This window comes from Protomyctophum parallelum (genome assembly GCF_964188405.1).
Source record: "Protomyctophum parallelum genome assembly, chromosome: 20".
Classification (NCBI taxonomy): Eukaryota; Metazoa; Chordata; class Actinopteri; order Myctophiformes; family Myctophidae; genus Protomyctophum; species Protomyctophum parallelum.
The window spans coordinates 29,358,486-29,373,230 of record NC_139718.1 but is presented as its reverse complement, the minus strand read 5'-3'; the positions used below and the strand labels follow the sequence as shown (position 1 = coordinate 29,373,230).

The 14,745-nt window shown below is 43.7% G+C and overlaps 1 protein-coding gene across 3 annotated transcripts in view; it reads left to right on the top strand.

Moving 5' to 3' along the window:
- The window catches only part of numb (NUMB endocytic adaptor protein), a 65,702-nt gene that overhangs the window by 23,293 nt on the left and 27,664 nt on the right, over positions 1-14,745 (top strand). For all 3 annotated transcript variants that reach the window (XM_083792298.1, XM_083792299.1, XM_083792297.1), the window contains exon 2: positions 12,904-13,040. In XM_083792298.1, the coding sequence (XP_083648424.1) occupies positions 12,915-13,040 (126 nt within the window). In that variant the 5' untranslated portion in view covers positions 12,904-12,914. The remainder of the gene's footprint in view (positions 1-12,903; positions 13,041-14,745) is intronic.

Below are 14,745 nucleotides of genomic sequence, written 5' to 3'. Positions count from 1 at the left end.
CGGTCGGCTAACCGGTTAACCGGTTAACCCCTGACATCCCTAGTGTGGTCTGGCCTTTACTATCTCTCTCTTTTTTATTACTCATTGCTCTCGTGTAGAAACACTATTCTTTCTAGTCCCCACAATATCACAATATATTTTGTAGTTGGTAACTTGGTAATAGTACCAGTGAATGACTGTTACTGTTTTTGATTGACATCTTGTGAAGCCCTGACTACACATGTGTATATGCAGGAGGATGAAAGGACAAAACAAACGATCAATAAACCTGACTTCATAACGAAGTGTTTGGATTGGAACTCTACTAAATGTATTCCTTAATTTGGTGTTTCCATGATTGTGGGAGAGTTGTAACTGTCTTAACAGCTCTTATCTGACGCGATGGAGAAAGGGGAGTCGTGATGACCCAGGGCGTAACGGAAGTGACCTCAGACTTCAGTACTCTAGAACCAGTAATGTTAATATAATGCACACATAACAGGGTTCTTGCACCATTTTGAAAGTCAATTTTAAGTATGGAGCCCGGCCGGCAGACCACTGTGGCCAGTCACCATTACTCATGCAGAATTGGAGATGCATAATATCTATCTATCTATCTATCTATCTATCTATCTATCTATCTATCTATCTATCTATCTATCTATCTATCTATCTATCTATCTATCTATCTATCTATCTATCTATCTGCTTCTCAAGACAGATAGCCTACCAATAAAATTAAAATAAATGCAGTGGTGGATTTAACTTTGACTACCAAATACAGTATATTCATATCACTATTAAAACAAAACCAAGAACAGTTCTGACTCTTCAAATGAACATATTTTTCAATTCATTTAAGTCCTATGACACAGTTAAGTGCTTTTTTTGTTTTGCAAAAATCCACCTGTTGTTGGCACTATAACAGGCCAATGTGAAAAGGGTGTGATATATTCCTCAGCCTAGTAGGAAAGTCTGTGAAAGATTTCACATAAATTGCACGCTGCATTCATGATTTGAGGTGTTTTGTTCAAACGGGCCAATCCTGCAAACTTTTAAAGCCAATATTAGCCAATTTGGATGGAATATGAAATATCAGACAGATCTGTCTTGAACACATGACTACACAGATAGTGTGTAACAATTTGCAGGATTTTTGGAAAGAATCTGGAGGAGTAATATCATGCATCATATTTCAAAAATGTGTGTGCAAAATTTGGCATCGACCAGGTTAATGGTGCCGGAGATTAGCTGTACACGGACGGACGCACACACACGGACGGACGGACGGACGGACGCACACACACACACACACATGGACGGACGGAGTGCAAAACATACTCTCTCCATGCCTTTGCCCTGGTGGAGACAATAACACAAGGTTTCCCTGAAACGGAATGGTGGACAACATAGGAAAGCCAGACAATGATGTCAGACAATATTGTTGGCTGCTAGGAGCGTCGTAGAAAAAGTGAAACCAAGAGTCACTTGTCCAGCGTCCACCAAGTAAAATTTGAATGCACTTGTCCGGAAAGATTTATTGGTTGTCCCGGACAACACTTAATCTAGTCTTAATGTCAAGCCCTGTGAGGGTGTTATGCACTGTAACTACAGTACCATTATATCCCTCTCTATGTACAGGTGCCACTACCTGTCGATGGACTGTTCTTGCTGACAGTCTGGTCACATATTAACATTCTCAGCCAGTCACCTGAGAAAGAGTTGCTAAGCCAGTCTTTTCCCAGATGGAAATGCAGATGTCACTTTTATCACTGCTCCTTTTGAAACACTAGCCAGTTGAGAAATCTTTGTGACTGAGGCTCTTGCCATATTTGCCCTAAATCAAAACCTTGGCACATAGATCTTCACAGAGCATGATAGAATATGAACTGTTATTAATTGTATGCAATACACCTGTATGGAATCATATGCATTTGTTGTTCCCCACCCGTTTATTCAAGCTTTCTTTTAATTTGTCTGTCGGTGTGTTTGCACACACATGCATGCGTGTACAAAGCTAAGTGTCTGCCTACCTTTGTATTGAACTATTTGTTTTCTGTGATGAAGAACAGAAACCAGTGCTGATGTCACATTGCTTACACAAAGAAGACAGTTGTTGTTGCTTTTAGTGGTTGACTGACTCCGCATGACAGAAGCAGCAAGGGATTTATCTTGTAAAGTCAATGCATGTATGAAAGAAGCACTTTATGTGATCAGCTGATGTAAATCTAACAGTGAATTAATGGAGGACAGGAGGAAGCAACCTGTTGTCAATGGTAGACAGATGCTGTGCAGATGGCCGATGGCCTAGTGGTTAAGGCGCTTGACAGCAGCCTGACGGTGAGCCGCGGGTTTGATACCTGAATCGGACGACCATTGCTGTGTGTCACTCCTCATCTCTCTCCCCGTTTCCTGTCACTCTCCACTACTCTACCAAAATCCAAAAAAGTCAATAAATAAATTAATAATGAATACACAAATCAAATTACCGGTATACTGTGATTTGCGATGTAAACAATGGTATTCAATGCACACATTGAAGTGTAAAACAAGAAGGGCCTAGCCACATGGACAGAGAACAATCCCCTGCGGTTGTCAATAGTGTGGTATTGCAATATTGCAGTTATTGCGACAGCCTTACTTCTACTAACCCTTCTGTCCCCCTCTCACATGCAGATGCATGCACGTGTGCAGATTGCACACACGACAGCTAAAACCAATCCTCCTTATTATCAGTATGACGTCTCCAGGGGAAGCAGTACTGTAGTGTACACCATAATAAAATCCTCTGATGATTTGACAGTCAGTGGTATACCAGCGCTACACTCATGATGGCGACTGGCACGCACCTCCTGACCTTTGACCTTTGGGTGGGCGGGGGGTCCTTAGTAGTTCCTTGCCCAGTTTGTAGTTTTAATGTTTTTTCTTTGAGCTTACTCTCACTCTTGCTCCCTCCCAACCTCTCTCTTCTCAACATTTTTTTTTTAGATAACCATGCCAGCCTAAGCCACAGAATCGGGACCCGGAAAATTGGATTAACACGGTAGCAGCATTTTTCAGATTCTCCTGTTGGCATGGCCTGTGAGTGTGGGGGTTGGCGACGGGGCAGAACAGTGGCGCTATCACCTCCAGTTGCCCCCTGTTCATCCCCCATCTCCTCACACCATGGACTGATAACCAGACCCTGTGATACATATCGCAAGGATTATTGAATGAACACGACTGATATGGGCCTGATAACGGCGCCCGGGTAGCTGCAAGGGTCCGGAAAGCAGACGCATGATTAGTTCTGTTTATACTACAATTTGGTGCAGATGTGCACACATTCCACACATGTGCACTGTGCACATTACACTCTCAAATCTTTCTCAGATACATCAACTTCTGTCTGCACCCACTATAATGTTTTTTTTACAGTCAGGGCAATTTCTTTCCCAGAATTGAAGTACACTGTTGTCTGTTGTCTTTTTGCCTTTTAACTCCTTGACAGACAACGGCTCGAGAACCGTTGTTTTTTATACTGGATGTTGATGGTGTCGTAATTAGGATATGTTTCAATGTCGGGTGGATAAAAGGTAATGTCTGTATGTATACATGTATGTAATCTGAAACCTATTTTAATTACGTCACCATCAACATGTAGTATATATACCTACCACGCATACCATACGTTCATAAGTCCAGCCGGCCACAATACTTGCGCGCTCTGCTTGCGCAAGTAACTATAAATGCACTCTGTCGAACTGCTAACTTGCACATTGCACACAAGTAGCTTGTGTGCAAGCAGAGCACGAGATGGGCTCACCACTTCTGGTATGACTGCTGCTCTGCTGCTGTGAAATACAGCAGTGGTCACTGGTCAGTGGTCCCTCATTGCCCGATGGAGTACACCGATATACATACATACTTGGTCCCTGATTGGCCGAGCGACGCCACCTACATACGCAGCCGATTAGAGTACTTGCACGCCCTGCTTGCGCAAGTAATAACTGGGTGGGGCATTAATTTCACACACGCGTTCCACACCACCACAATGGTGCACAATATCACCCTTTATTAGCCAATTGATCACACCTGATAGTATGTATGTAGTTTGAGTGCAGGCTTTTATTGGTTACACACCTTTTATTATAAAGACTACGTCAGTTTCAGTGGGGTCATGTGACATGTCCTGAGTCCCTGACTCCTATTTGTCTCTAGCTGTGGTCACACTCACATTATAGTACTGGATTGGATCCACGCACAGGAAACATTGTTATTTAACCGGTACTACTACAGATAACTACTTTATACTTGTATATGAAAATATACAGTAAGTATCTAAAATAACAGATTTTCAGCCGGTGGGTCTATAATTCAGGCGTGTGTGGTGATGACGGTGCAGGTTGTGCAGTGCGGGTTGAGTGCAAGACGGGTTGAATCACTGCAGGCTTTTCAGTCTGACTCCCTCCCGTTTTAAATCTATGTCTGTCCCCCTCTCTCTCTCTCTCTCTCTCTCTCTCTCTCTCTCTCTCTCTCTCTCTCTCTCTCTCTCTCTCTCTCTCTCTTCTCTTTCCAGCCTCTCTCTACTCATGCCCAGGATCCTTCTGTCGGGGATTAATCAATTTTCCATTCCTGGAAAGATTATTCAAATGGCGTTAGATCTGCAACCGCCAGCTAGAACACCCCCTCCTTATATATCTCTGTTTCAGTCACTCTCTTTGTCCCTAGCAGCATCACTGGCTGATAAACGTTCTCAACTTTGCTTCTCTTTTGCATTTACCTTCCCTCTATCTTTTGCCCTCTTGGCTTGTCTCTCTAATGCACTCTTTCTCTTTCCCATCTTTAATGTGCACTCTATTTGTCTTTCTCTCTCTTCTTTGTGACTGCCATCTGTGTGTGTGTGTGGGGGGGTGGCTGTGCGCACTTGCGTGCCTGTAATTGCTCAATGAGTGGGACAGTGATTCTTTTCAGAGGTCTCTATCTCTCTTCCCTCCCATTCTCTTCATCACAATTTTCCCGTCATCTCACACCTCCATCATTCCTCAGTCTGTTACTCTGTTGGTTCATTTGTTTCCCTTACTCCTTCCGTTCTTCTTTCCCTTGCCTCTGTCCTTCATTCCTCTTTATACAGTACTTCTCTCTGCTCCCCCCCCCCCCCCCCCCCCCCCGCTGAACCCTCCCTCATTCCCTCTCTCTTCTCTAAGTGTCCCACAGCCAGGCTGCACTGCTGGGTCTGGGGGCCTTAAAGCTGTCTCACATGACAGCCAGGTCAGTTGGTCCACCCCTCCACCCCACTCCCCTCCTCATGTCTGTACAGGCCAACAGAGCCACACATTCCCGGTCACTGCTCCCAGCCTCCCTCTAGCCCGTGCTCAGGCAGGCAGACTGGCCTGTGTTCTGGCCTGGGTGTCTGCTGATTACCTCCCTGCCAAAGCATGTACTTCTACAGTGCAACCAATCACAGCCAAATACCCTAAACCTAAGGGCTGCGTCCGAATGCATAGGGTCGTTCCCTACTCCCCATATCCAGACTTAGTGGATTATAATAGTGATGATTTCGGACAGTACTCCCTATATATGTAGTGGACTATAGTAGTGACTATCCAATACGTTTTTTATGCATTTGTCGCAATTCAATAAAATAATGTTATATAAATAGTTCTTTTTTAATTCATGGATGAATGAAGGAAGGAATGAATGAATAAAATGTTATGCAAATATGTTTGTAGGCATTTAGGCCTATGTTTATGATAAAAAGGTTAAATGTTATTTTATGTTAACATATATATATTCAATAAATATTTTTGTACCGCAACCGATTCCTCTCCTACCGCCATGCATGCACTGTTGTGATACAATGATATTAGTAATACTATTGCAAATGAATACACTTGTTTTATTATAAATAAAATAAAATCAATAAAACAATTGCAAATAAAAGCACATTTGTCTCAATCTCTAGCGTTGAGATACGCCAGGCATGGCAGAGAAGAAAAGAGAGGGGAAAACAAGTTGCTGGTTCAACTTCTGCCTCAGCTGAGTTGGAGCGCATGTATGCAGAAGCAGTGCACGTGCGCATACGTGTGCATGTGCGCTGAAGAGCTAGCCTGCGCAATGCATTATGGTGTAGTTCCACTCGTTCCATCGGATGCTCCCTACAATCCCCGGTGCATTGTGGGATACTTAATCCACTACATTAGGGTGCAAAAATGCTCACTATACATTTGGACACTAATACAAAATGGCGGAACCCCAAAGTAGTGCACTATGGGGCATAGGGAATGAATTTGGACGCAGCCCTTGATACCTTGCTAGGTACCCATATTGGTACTTCTGAGCAATCATAACTGCTCTGCTCTGACCTGAACAGCTGGCGTAGTGGCTCAGTGTAGACTGACTGGTTCGAGTCCCGATCCCGACGGCCTTTCCTGCATGTCACTCCCCATGTCTCTCTCTCTCTCCCTGTTTCCTGTTAAACTACTATACTATCATTAAAGGCAGAAAGAAATCTTACAAAAAAAGAAACTGCTCTGCTCTTCAGCCCCTTGACAGAACATGCATTTATGTAGCAACAACCATCACAAGGGAAAATAAGAGACAGTGACTAATCACATGTGCTTATAGAAATCGTGGGCTTGACATTGTTGAGGAATTCTGGATCAATCAGTAATTGATGAGGGAAATCAATGAAAGCCTCAGGATCCCCCATGAGGAAGTTACTAATGTTGCTATGGAGAGGGAAGTCTGGAGCTCTCTGGTGGGGCTGTTGCCCCCACGACCCGACTACGGATAAGCGGTTGAAGATGGATGGATGGATGTGTAAAATCAGATAAATAAGTGAATATAACTATCTTGCTACCTACTTGTAGCTCCCAGCCTACCTAGACTAGGTACTAGGTACTATTCACCTACATAGTTACATAGCCCATGCTAACCTGACACCTAACAAGCATGTTGCTATCTGCAGCAGGTATATTATGTGTTCAGATATGCAAGCAGCAGGCATGCAAAAAATATGTACACAGACATGCGCATGCACACACATAGTATGTCTGTGTTGTGTATGCACTATGCGCTAAGCAGAACTGCAGAGGGGTGAAAGTGGGAGGGGAGTGTGTGGGTGGTAAACTGGCTGTAAGACGAGTCTTAAGTGTATAATAGGTGAGAGTTTTTAGGCACTGTAAGAAGAGGTGAAATCCCATGGTGGAATAATGGGCCAGGGAATGCCCAGACACAGCCTCGATCTGTTCAGGGGATCAAGTTGAGAGGGATCCAAGAAGGAAAACTCTTTTCCACAGTGAGACATCCAAGGCAGGAAACCGGCTATTTAAGTTCACCGGCTCAGTAGACTAGTCTATGTTATCGGGGGGTGGTGGTTGCTTTTAATACAGCAAAACCTTTTTTGCAGGCCTTGCCCTATCGTACAGTGGCTGGTAGGTAGAGCAGCCATGGTCAGACTGTAGCAGCATGTGAAAAGAAGAAAAGAGGAGGAGGGGGGGGGGGGGGGGGGGGGGGGAGGAGAGACACCACCTGTGTGCGCACAGCCACTGGTTTACACGACGTACGTACAATGCATAGGCCTATGCGTTCACCATTCTCTAGTTCAAATATCGCTCATCTCTGGGACTATCATCAGGGTTTTTACATGGTCCACGAAGGGCGTCCATGTTTGCTGGAAAGTTGTCATGGAACCATTAAGTGAGAATCTAATCCTTTCAAGCTTAAGGTAGAATAGTACGTCCTTTATCCATCCGTTATGTGTAGGTGGAGAAACTTGTTTGAGGAGTGGGTTCCAGGGACAAGTCCTACTTCAACGACGTTGGAGCTCAGTACTGCATCCCAGGACCCCGGAGCCTGATTGCATCCTTTCTCAATTTAGTGAGTCCAAGGATGCAGGATGCAGGCTATTTGTATCACTGACTGTGTGTGTGTGTGTGTGTGTGTGTGTGTGTGTGTGTGTGTGTGTGTGTGTGTGTGTGTGTGTGTGTGTGTGTGTGTGTGTGTGTGTGTGTTGCATTCTGTGGCAGAGAAGAAGAGGCTGTTAGGGTGTCCTCCGGGAAGAGAAGAATCGGCTTTCTTTACTGCTGTCCTCTGCTGTGCTCTCCTCGGCTCTGCAAGCGGCCTGTCAGTGACACTGCAGTCAGCCTAGACATGATATGACCTAAATAAACCTGGGAGAGAGAGCTTGTTACAAACGCTCTCTCTCTCTGTCTGTCTCTCTCTCTCTCTCTCTCTCTCATGTTGTTTTCAAACATTACAACATTTTTTCCCCTCTACTATTTGTGCACGTGGGTGTATGTGTACACTACACATATATGCACAGCACACACTTGACTGTGCATGCATTCTCTCTCTCTCTCTCTCTCTCTCTCTCTCTCTCTCTCTCTCTCTCTCTCTCTCTCTCTCTCTCTCTCTCTCACACACACAGTGTTTATGACCCTGACACCTGTGCCGTTCTTTGGCTCTGATTACAATTATTCACACATGCAGGCACTTGAATTATGCCCCATTCGCTTCCTGTCTGATTCATAGACAGCTACTGTTGGGAATCTGTCGCTGAGGTCTCGTGTGTGTGTGTGTGTGTGTGTGTGTGTGTGTGTGTGCGTGCGTGTGCGTGTGGGAGAAGTAAGTGGTATTGGCTGTGGAACCATGCTACTTTAGAACAGTAGACAAGCTGTGACATTGACACTCATATTCTCATATTGTCAGGGGGAAAACATTATTTTTTGGCCTTATTTCACCACATGATGAAAAAGATTAGTGCTTCACTGCTTATTTAACTCGGAGCGTAAATATTATATTTATACAGTTGGTACATTTTACAATATCTCTTTTTAACCCAGAGATAAATTAGCACTTTTGGTTTGCATCAACTGTTGTTTTTTTTATTATTATTTATTACTACACTTTTCAATTCTCCATTGTGGTTTACAAATGGAACCAGAGATCAATTTGTTTTCTCCCAGAGTTAAATTAACAATGAAGACTCCAGCCTGGCCAGGGAGGGAAGGCATGTGCTCCAAAGATCTAAGATCTAAAAACACCAAATTGAGTCGACCTGATGTTTACAACAGAACAGGACATCCTCTCTCTGGTTAGCGGAGCTGACAAACTAACCTACAGCCTACCACTACTTGCGCAGAGTCAGACCAACTCTCTGCTCTTCATTCCTGTGTGTGTGTGTGTGTGTGTGTGTGTGTGTGGCGCTGTGCGTGCGTGCGTGCGTGCACATGACATGCATGTCCATGGCCAGTGAGAGCTGAAAGCTCCATTGTGTCGGGCCCACAGTGAGCTAGCCTGCCACAAGGAGATAAAACGAATGGACTGGCAGTAAAATCCTCAGGGCCCTATATTGAGCAATGCAGTGCTAGCGGAAGCGCGTGTGCTAATCCACTGCTAATCATATCTTCGGAATGGTACATATGTCATGAATCCATAGGCATCTTCTGGCAGGGACGCACACGCAGATTTGACACACGAACGGACCAACATGAAAACAATGGTCGGACATGCGCTGCTCCGTGCTTGTGGTTAGGGTTTGAGGTAGGTTGCCGGGTGCGTAGCGTTAGTTCGATGTCCCATAAATCCGACACCCAGAAACCCAATATTCCGACCATAGAGCCCCATACTAACCCTATCCCCAAACCCTAACCTTAGCCACACGCGGAAGCCACGGGTGAGTTGACAGAAAATAGTTTGCTTCTCCCCAATCTAAAATAATACCTTGTTGCAACCACACCCACTCAGACTATAGCCTATATTTAAATTGAATGCACTCAATGCATGTCAGTGTTTTGATTGGGACACTTTTAGGTTTACCGGTAATGTATGGATTGCAACGACCTACTGAACATACAAGTTGTGCGTAACTGATCGCTATCTGTGCCAGTCCCATGATGCACCTGCAGGCGCACACAAGAACGCAACAATCCACACATAACACGCTCAAACAAGAAATATAAGACCTCATCCAGGCAGGATAATGTAATTCAATTCGCACACTGTAACCTATTTTCAACCATGAGTATCCCAACAACATAAAACAAACACTTCAGCATGTCTAGTACCTAGTTCTAGACACTGTTTTATTAAATGATTAATGCCCACCCAAAATGAATTCAGAGTCTTAACAAAGTTAACAAACACCACCCATAAGGACTGACTTTGTGCTCAAGTAATGTGTTGCCTAAATTGTAAATTGGCGTGGACCCAGTGGTAATTTACCTATTCGTAAGTAGTCATGCGCCATCTGGTTACATTTATTTGAATTTTATTGCGTAACACCCAATACAGACTGTGTGTGTGTGTGTGTGTGTGTGTGTTCTCCTATGTGTGCTAACGGTGTATGTACATTACAGTATCAACTCGTCATGCATATGATAAAAGTCAGTGGGGTGTGTGTGTACTCAAGTGATCATGTGTGAGTACTTTTGTGTGTGTGCTTACAGTGTATGTACACTTAGTATGTTGTAACTTTGTGCATTACTGCATTTGTGTATAGAGGTTAAGTGTGACTGTCTGTGTGGATGGCTTTCTGTGTTAGATGTGCAGTGCACGTGTGTGTGAGCGCTCATATTTCTGTGCACAGTGAAGTCTTCCTGGATTAAAGACCTCTAATCCCTCCAGATCCTCATTAGGTAGTTAGAAGTTAGTCGGTGCAACTTGTTTGTGGAGGAGCTCGCTCGGCTCACATACCTATTGCCTTCGGGCGGAGTTGTTCATGAGGCCATTCAGGCAAACCAGCAGGACCCCAAATGGAGTTCTATCTATTCTAAGTATTGACAGACCAATAGAGGGTATGCGCATGCATAAAGTTGAGTGGCCAAGTGAGTTTAATGACGCTGAATGTCGTTTAATGCAATCAGACTTTTCTGTTTGGATGTATGAGCTGTCAAGGCCAGAAAGTTGTTTTTCTGCCACTCGGTAGGCGTTCCCGCATAACTTCTGGGTATGATGATGATGTTAGGTGCATACTGCATACCCTCTACAACGGTATCGGTCTGACATGACAGATGTCTGCCCGATATATCAGCCGTTATTTGATCATGATCAGCAATTATGCGACTGAATAATTCAACCTGGCATCGTTAATTTCAATGTCAATGTCAATATACTGTAGGAAAGAAAATGTATTTTTGAAAATCAGTCTGGAATGGCCCGCTAATGCAAATTGTATGTCTACAAAAAAACTACCGGTATATGCATCAGGAGTTATGAGTGTGCTGTGTCTCCCTTCAAGCTCTTTCTGTTCTACGTCATAGCTAGCACCTCACCAAGAGGTGAGTTGTCACTTCAAACAATTTGGTACAGTAGATTCTTCTATGTAGAGTAACATTTGCTAAATGGCATTTTACTCTCACAACAGGAAAGATCCCTGGATGGAGTCCACATGAATGCTACGAATGGCACATGTACGGACCACATCAGAAAAGTGTTCCTTTCCGAGACGTACCACGGGTCACAGACAAAGACGGAGAGAGAAAGATGAGGCCGGCAGGGCACTGTGTCAGTCACCCGGAAATAGTGGCAAGCAAACTTACACTGTGGGAGTCATCCCAGGGCAAAGCCAGGAAAGGCACGAACACGAAGTGCACCACCTACCTAGATACAGTACAGTGTGGTGCAACCGCTTTGCTAACACTGTACAGCTCAAGACTCTGATGCTAGATAGGAGTGTGTTGGGCAGCGATTCAGGAGTTAAAAAATGTAACCATCCTTCCCGCCCCTTTCAACCACTTCTGCTACAGAATGACAAACAGCCGAAACAGTGGTTAGAAGATTATGATGTGACTCTTAACCTGGCACATGGAAACATCAGCACTCGGTACCACAACACGAACGATGTGCTCCGAGCTAATCACTCCATTCTATCTTGCAACCCCACACACGGTGTCAGGCTCCCATCCTGTCATTTCGTACCCCCCGTGCCATACAGAATAATTGGCTGCGTCACAGCATAGCTGTCGGCATCTGTAGCCATGCAGGCACTGTGGAGCCTCCGCGGGTGAAACTCTCGTGTCACGTTTCCTGTTACTTATCTTGTTTCTTCTTCCCGGCACTCATCCTTCCTTTCTTTGGGGGGGGGTGGTGTTGGTGGACCTTTCTCAAAATAGACTTATTCACATGCTGCGATACTGATATGCTGTCGAGTCTGTCGACTGACAACATCGTTTACAGTTTCATATTATTTATGTATCCGTGTGAACCGTGTCATTATGTCAGTGTAATTTAGTACAGAGTACAGACTTGTTTTTTCCACAAGCTGCATTCATACTGATTGTTGCTTCTTTCAGATTTTGAGATGCATTACATCTTTGAGTGTTTGTATAATAATATTATCCTCAGTTAATCTTATTGACATGCTGCTCTTCTTGACACTCTGATCTCATCCCACAGTTGAATAATATTGTATTTGCATTGTAGCTAGAGGTTGAGGGATGAAAGTGTCCTCTGGTGTACCTGCCAGCTGGGACATTGCGTCGGCTAGAATGCATAAAATGGAGTAAATCAGTCTGCCCGTCGTTTCTGTCTGTCCCTATCCATCCATGATCTGTAATGTTGTTCATCTATCATTGAGAGTCCCTATACATCAGCATCGGCTGAATGCCTAGAATGGTCAAATATAAATCAGTCCCATTCTGTCTGTCTTGTGATCTAAGGAAGTAATGCTTATCCTACTCTTGTACGTTTGGGCAAGATCGTCCATATGTGTGTATGTAATGTATGTACTGTATGTATGTGTGCATAGGAAATGAGGCTTATTCTGTCGTAATAATCTTTCAAGTCACTGTGGATAAGAGGATGTTAGCTGATTAGCTAAAATGCCTAAAATGGAAATCCATCCATCCATCTATCCATCTCCTCTGTCTGTTTGGGGTAATTAATAATCTGTCTCTCTCTGCTGTCTGCGTGATCTAACCCGCCACGTCTCTGTGTTCCCAGGAGGCTTGGCGATGAACAAGCTACGTCAGAGCTTCCGGCGTAAAAAAGACGTGTACGTGCCCGAGTCCAGCCGGCCGCACCAGTGGCAGACGGATGAGGAGGCGGTCCGCAGTGGCAAATGCAGCTTTGCCGTCAAGGTGACTCTTCTTGGCTCTGCTTTGTGTATTTTAAGCCAGGTTCAGATCAAAGATTTGCAACATGAAGATTAAACATTTTTAGAAAGTTACAGAGAATTGCTGCAGCGGTGTACTGTGTAGACTCACAACGTCTCTAATCGGCGGCGGTCACCTCAGGAACTTAACCATGCTGAAACAAAACGGAACAGAAAAAGAGTTTTTGAAAGTTACCCACCTCAGATGCATACATACTGTATACCTCACTTTGTATGAACCAATCAATATAGAGCACAGGTTGGGTCACTCCGTTTGTGCTCACTGCTTTGATGTGTAATACTTCTTGAATCTTATTTCTGAACTGTTTGAACATTTTCAAACGTATTACTTATTTATGTCTTTTGATTTAATCGAAAGAATTCACCAGCCTGTCACATCGAGATTATTTGATCTGAATGGGCTTTTAAAAGGTCCAGTGTGTCTTGTACTGTATGCTTACTTACACATGTACACAGGTTATTACATTCACTTAATCATGTGTACACACAGTTAGACATATAGGTAAGTACTGTATAAAGCCATGCACAAAGTTCTCAGATACTGGCACACACACGCACAATCGCACATACACACTAGTGCTACAAGAATTGGCCAAAAATGACAGTCGAATATTCCTTTTACAATTTACAATTTAGGCATTTAGCAGACGCTCTTAATCCAGAGCGACTTACATTAAGCAAGAACAAAAGCATGGGAATACATCACATAAAAGCATTTATCATGAAACATGCGTAAGCTAAGAAAGTAACAGTGGAATATCTATATAATGAAACTATACATATATACTACTATGCTATACATATGTACTATGGCATGCTATGACTATATACAATGCAATTATAGTGCTGTCTACATAACATGCTATAAGTCTGTATCAAATGCTATCTAAGTCTACAGAAGTGCTATCTAAGGGGGTAGGGTAAGTGCTATGGGCCATGATGGAGTCTGAAAAGGTGGGTTTTCAGACTACGGCGGAAGATTGGGAGTGATGCTGCAGTTCTGACTGCAATGGGAAGTGCATTCCACAGTTTTGGAGCCAGAAGGGAGAAGAGTCTGGGACGTTGTCCCGGCGTTTTTAGTGAGGGTACTTCCAGCTTCCCTGCGTTGGCTGATCTGAGTGCGCGGGAGGGTTTGTAGGGTTAAATCATACTTGCAAGATATGGGGGAGCCATACCTTTGGTTGCTTTGAATGCCAGCATCAGAGTTTTATATTCTGTGCGGGCCGCGACAGAATTTTAAAACACCATGTGGGTAAGACTCATTCTAACCTATCGGTCATCGAATGTATATAATTTAATATAAAATATCGTAGCCTAATATGCAGTGAAACCGCCCGTGGTTGGTGCTGAGAAATGCGCTCTCTTGCGAGATCAAATTTATGATTCATAATTATAGCCTATAATAATTCATAACTTATAGCCACATTTTTGTAATGGTTTAGTTTGGATACAAGCCCGGGACTTATCTGGGGAACAGAGACACATCACTACAATGATGTGCTCATTGTGCTGTGATAGAAGTTGGAACAATCCTTACCTCGACATGAAACAGGAAATAATCAAAGCAATGCATGTGTTTTTGTTTTAAATCAAATTAAGGTAAGCTACAAGATAAATGTGACTTTAATGCGAGAGACAAGAATCCATGCATAGTTTTTACATCGCGTTTT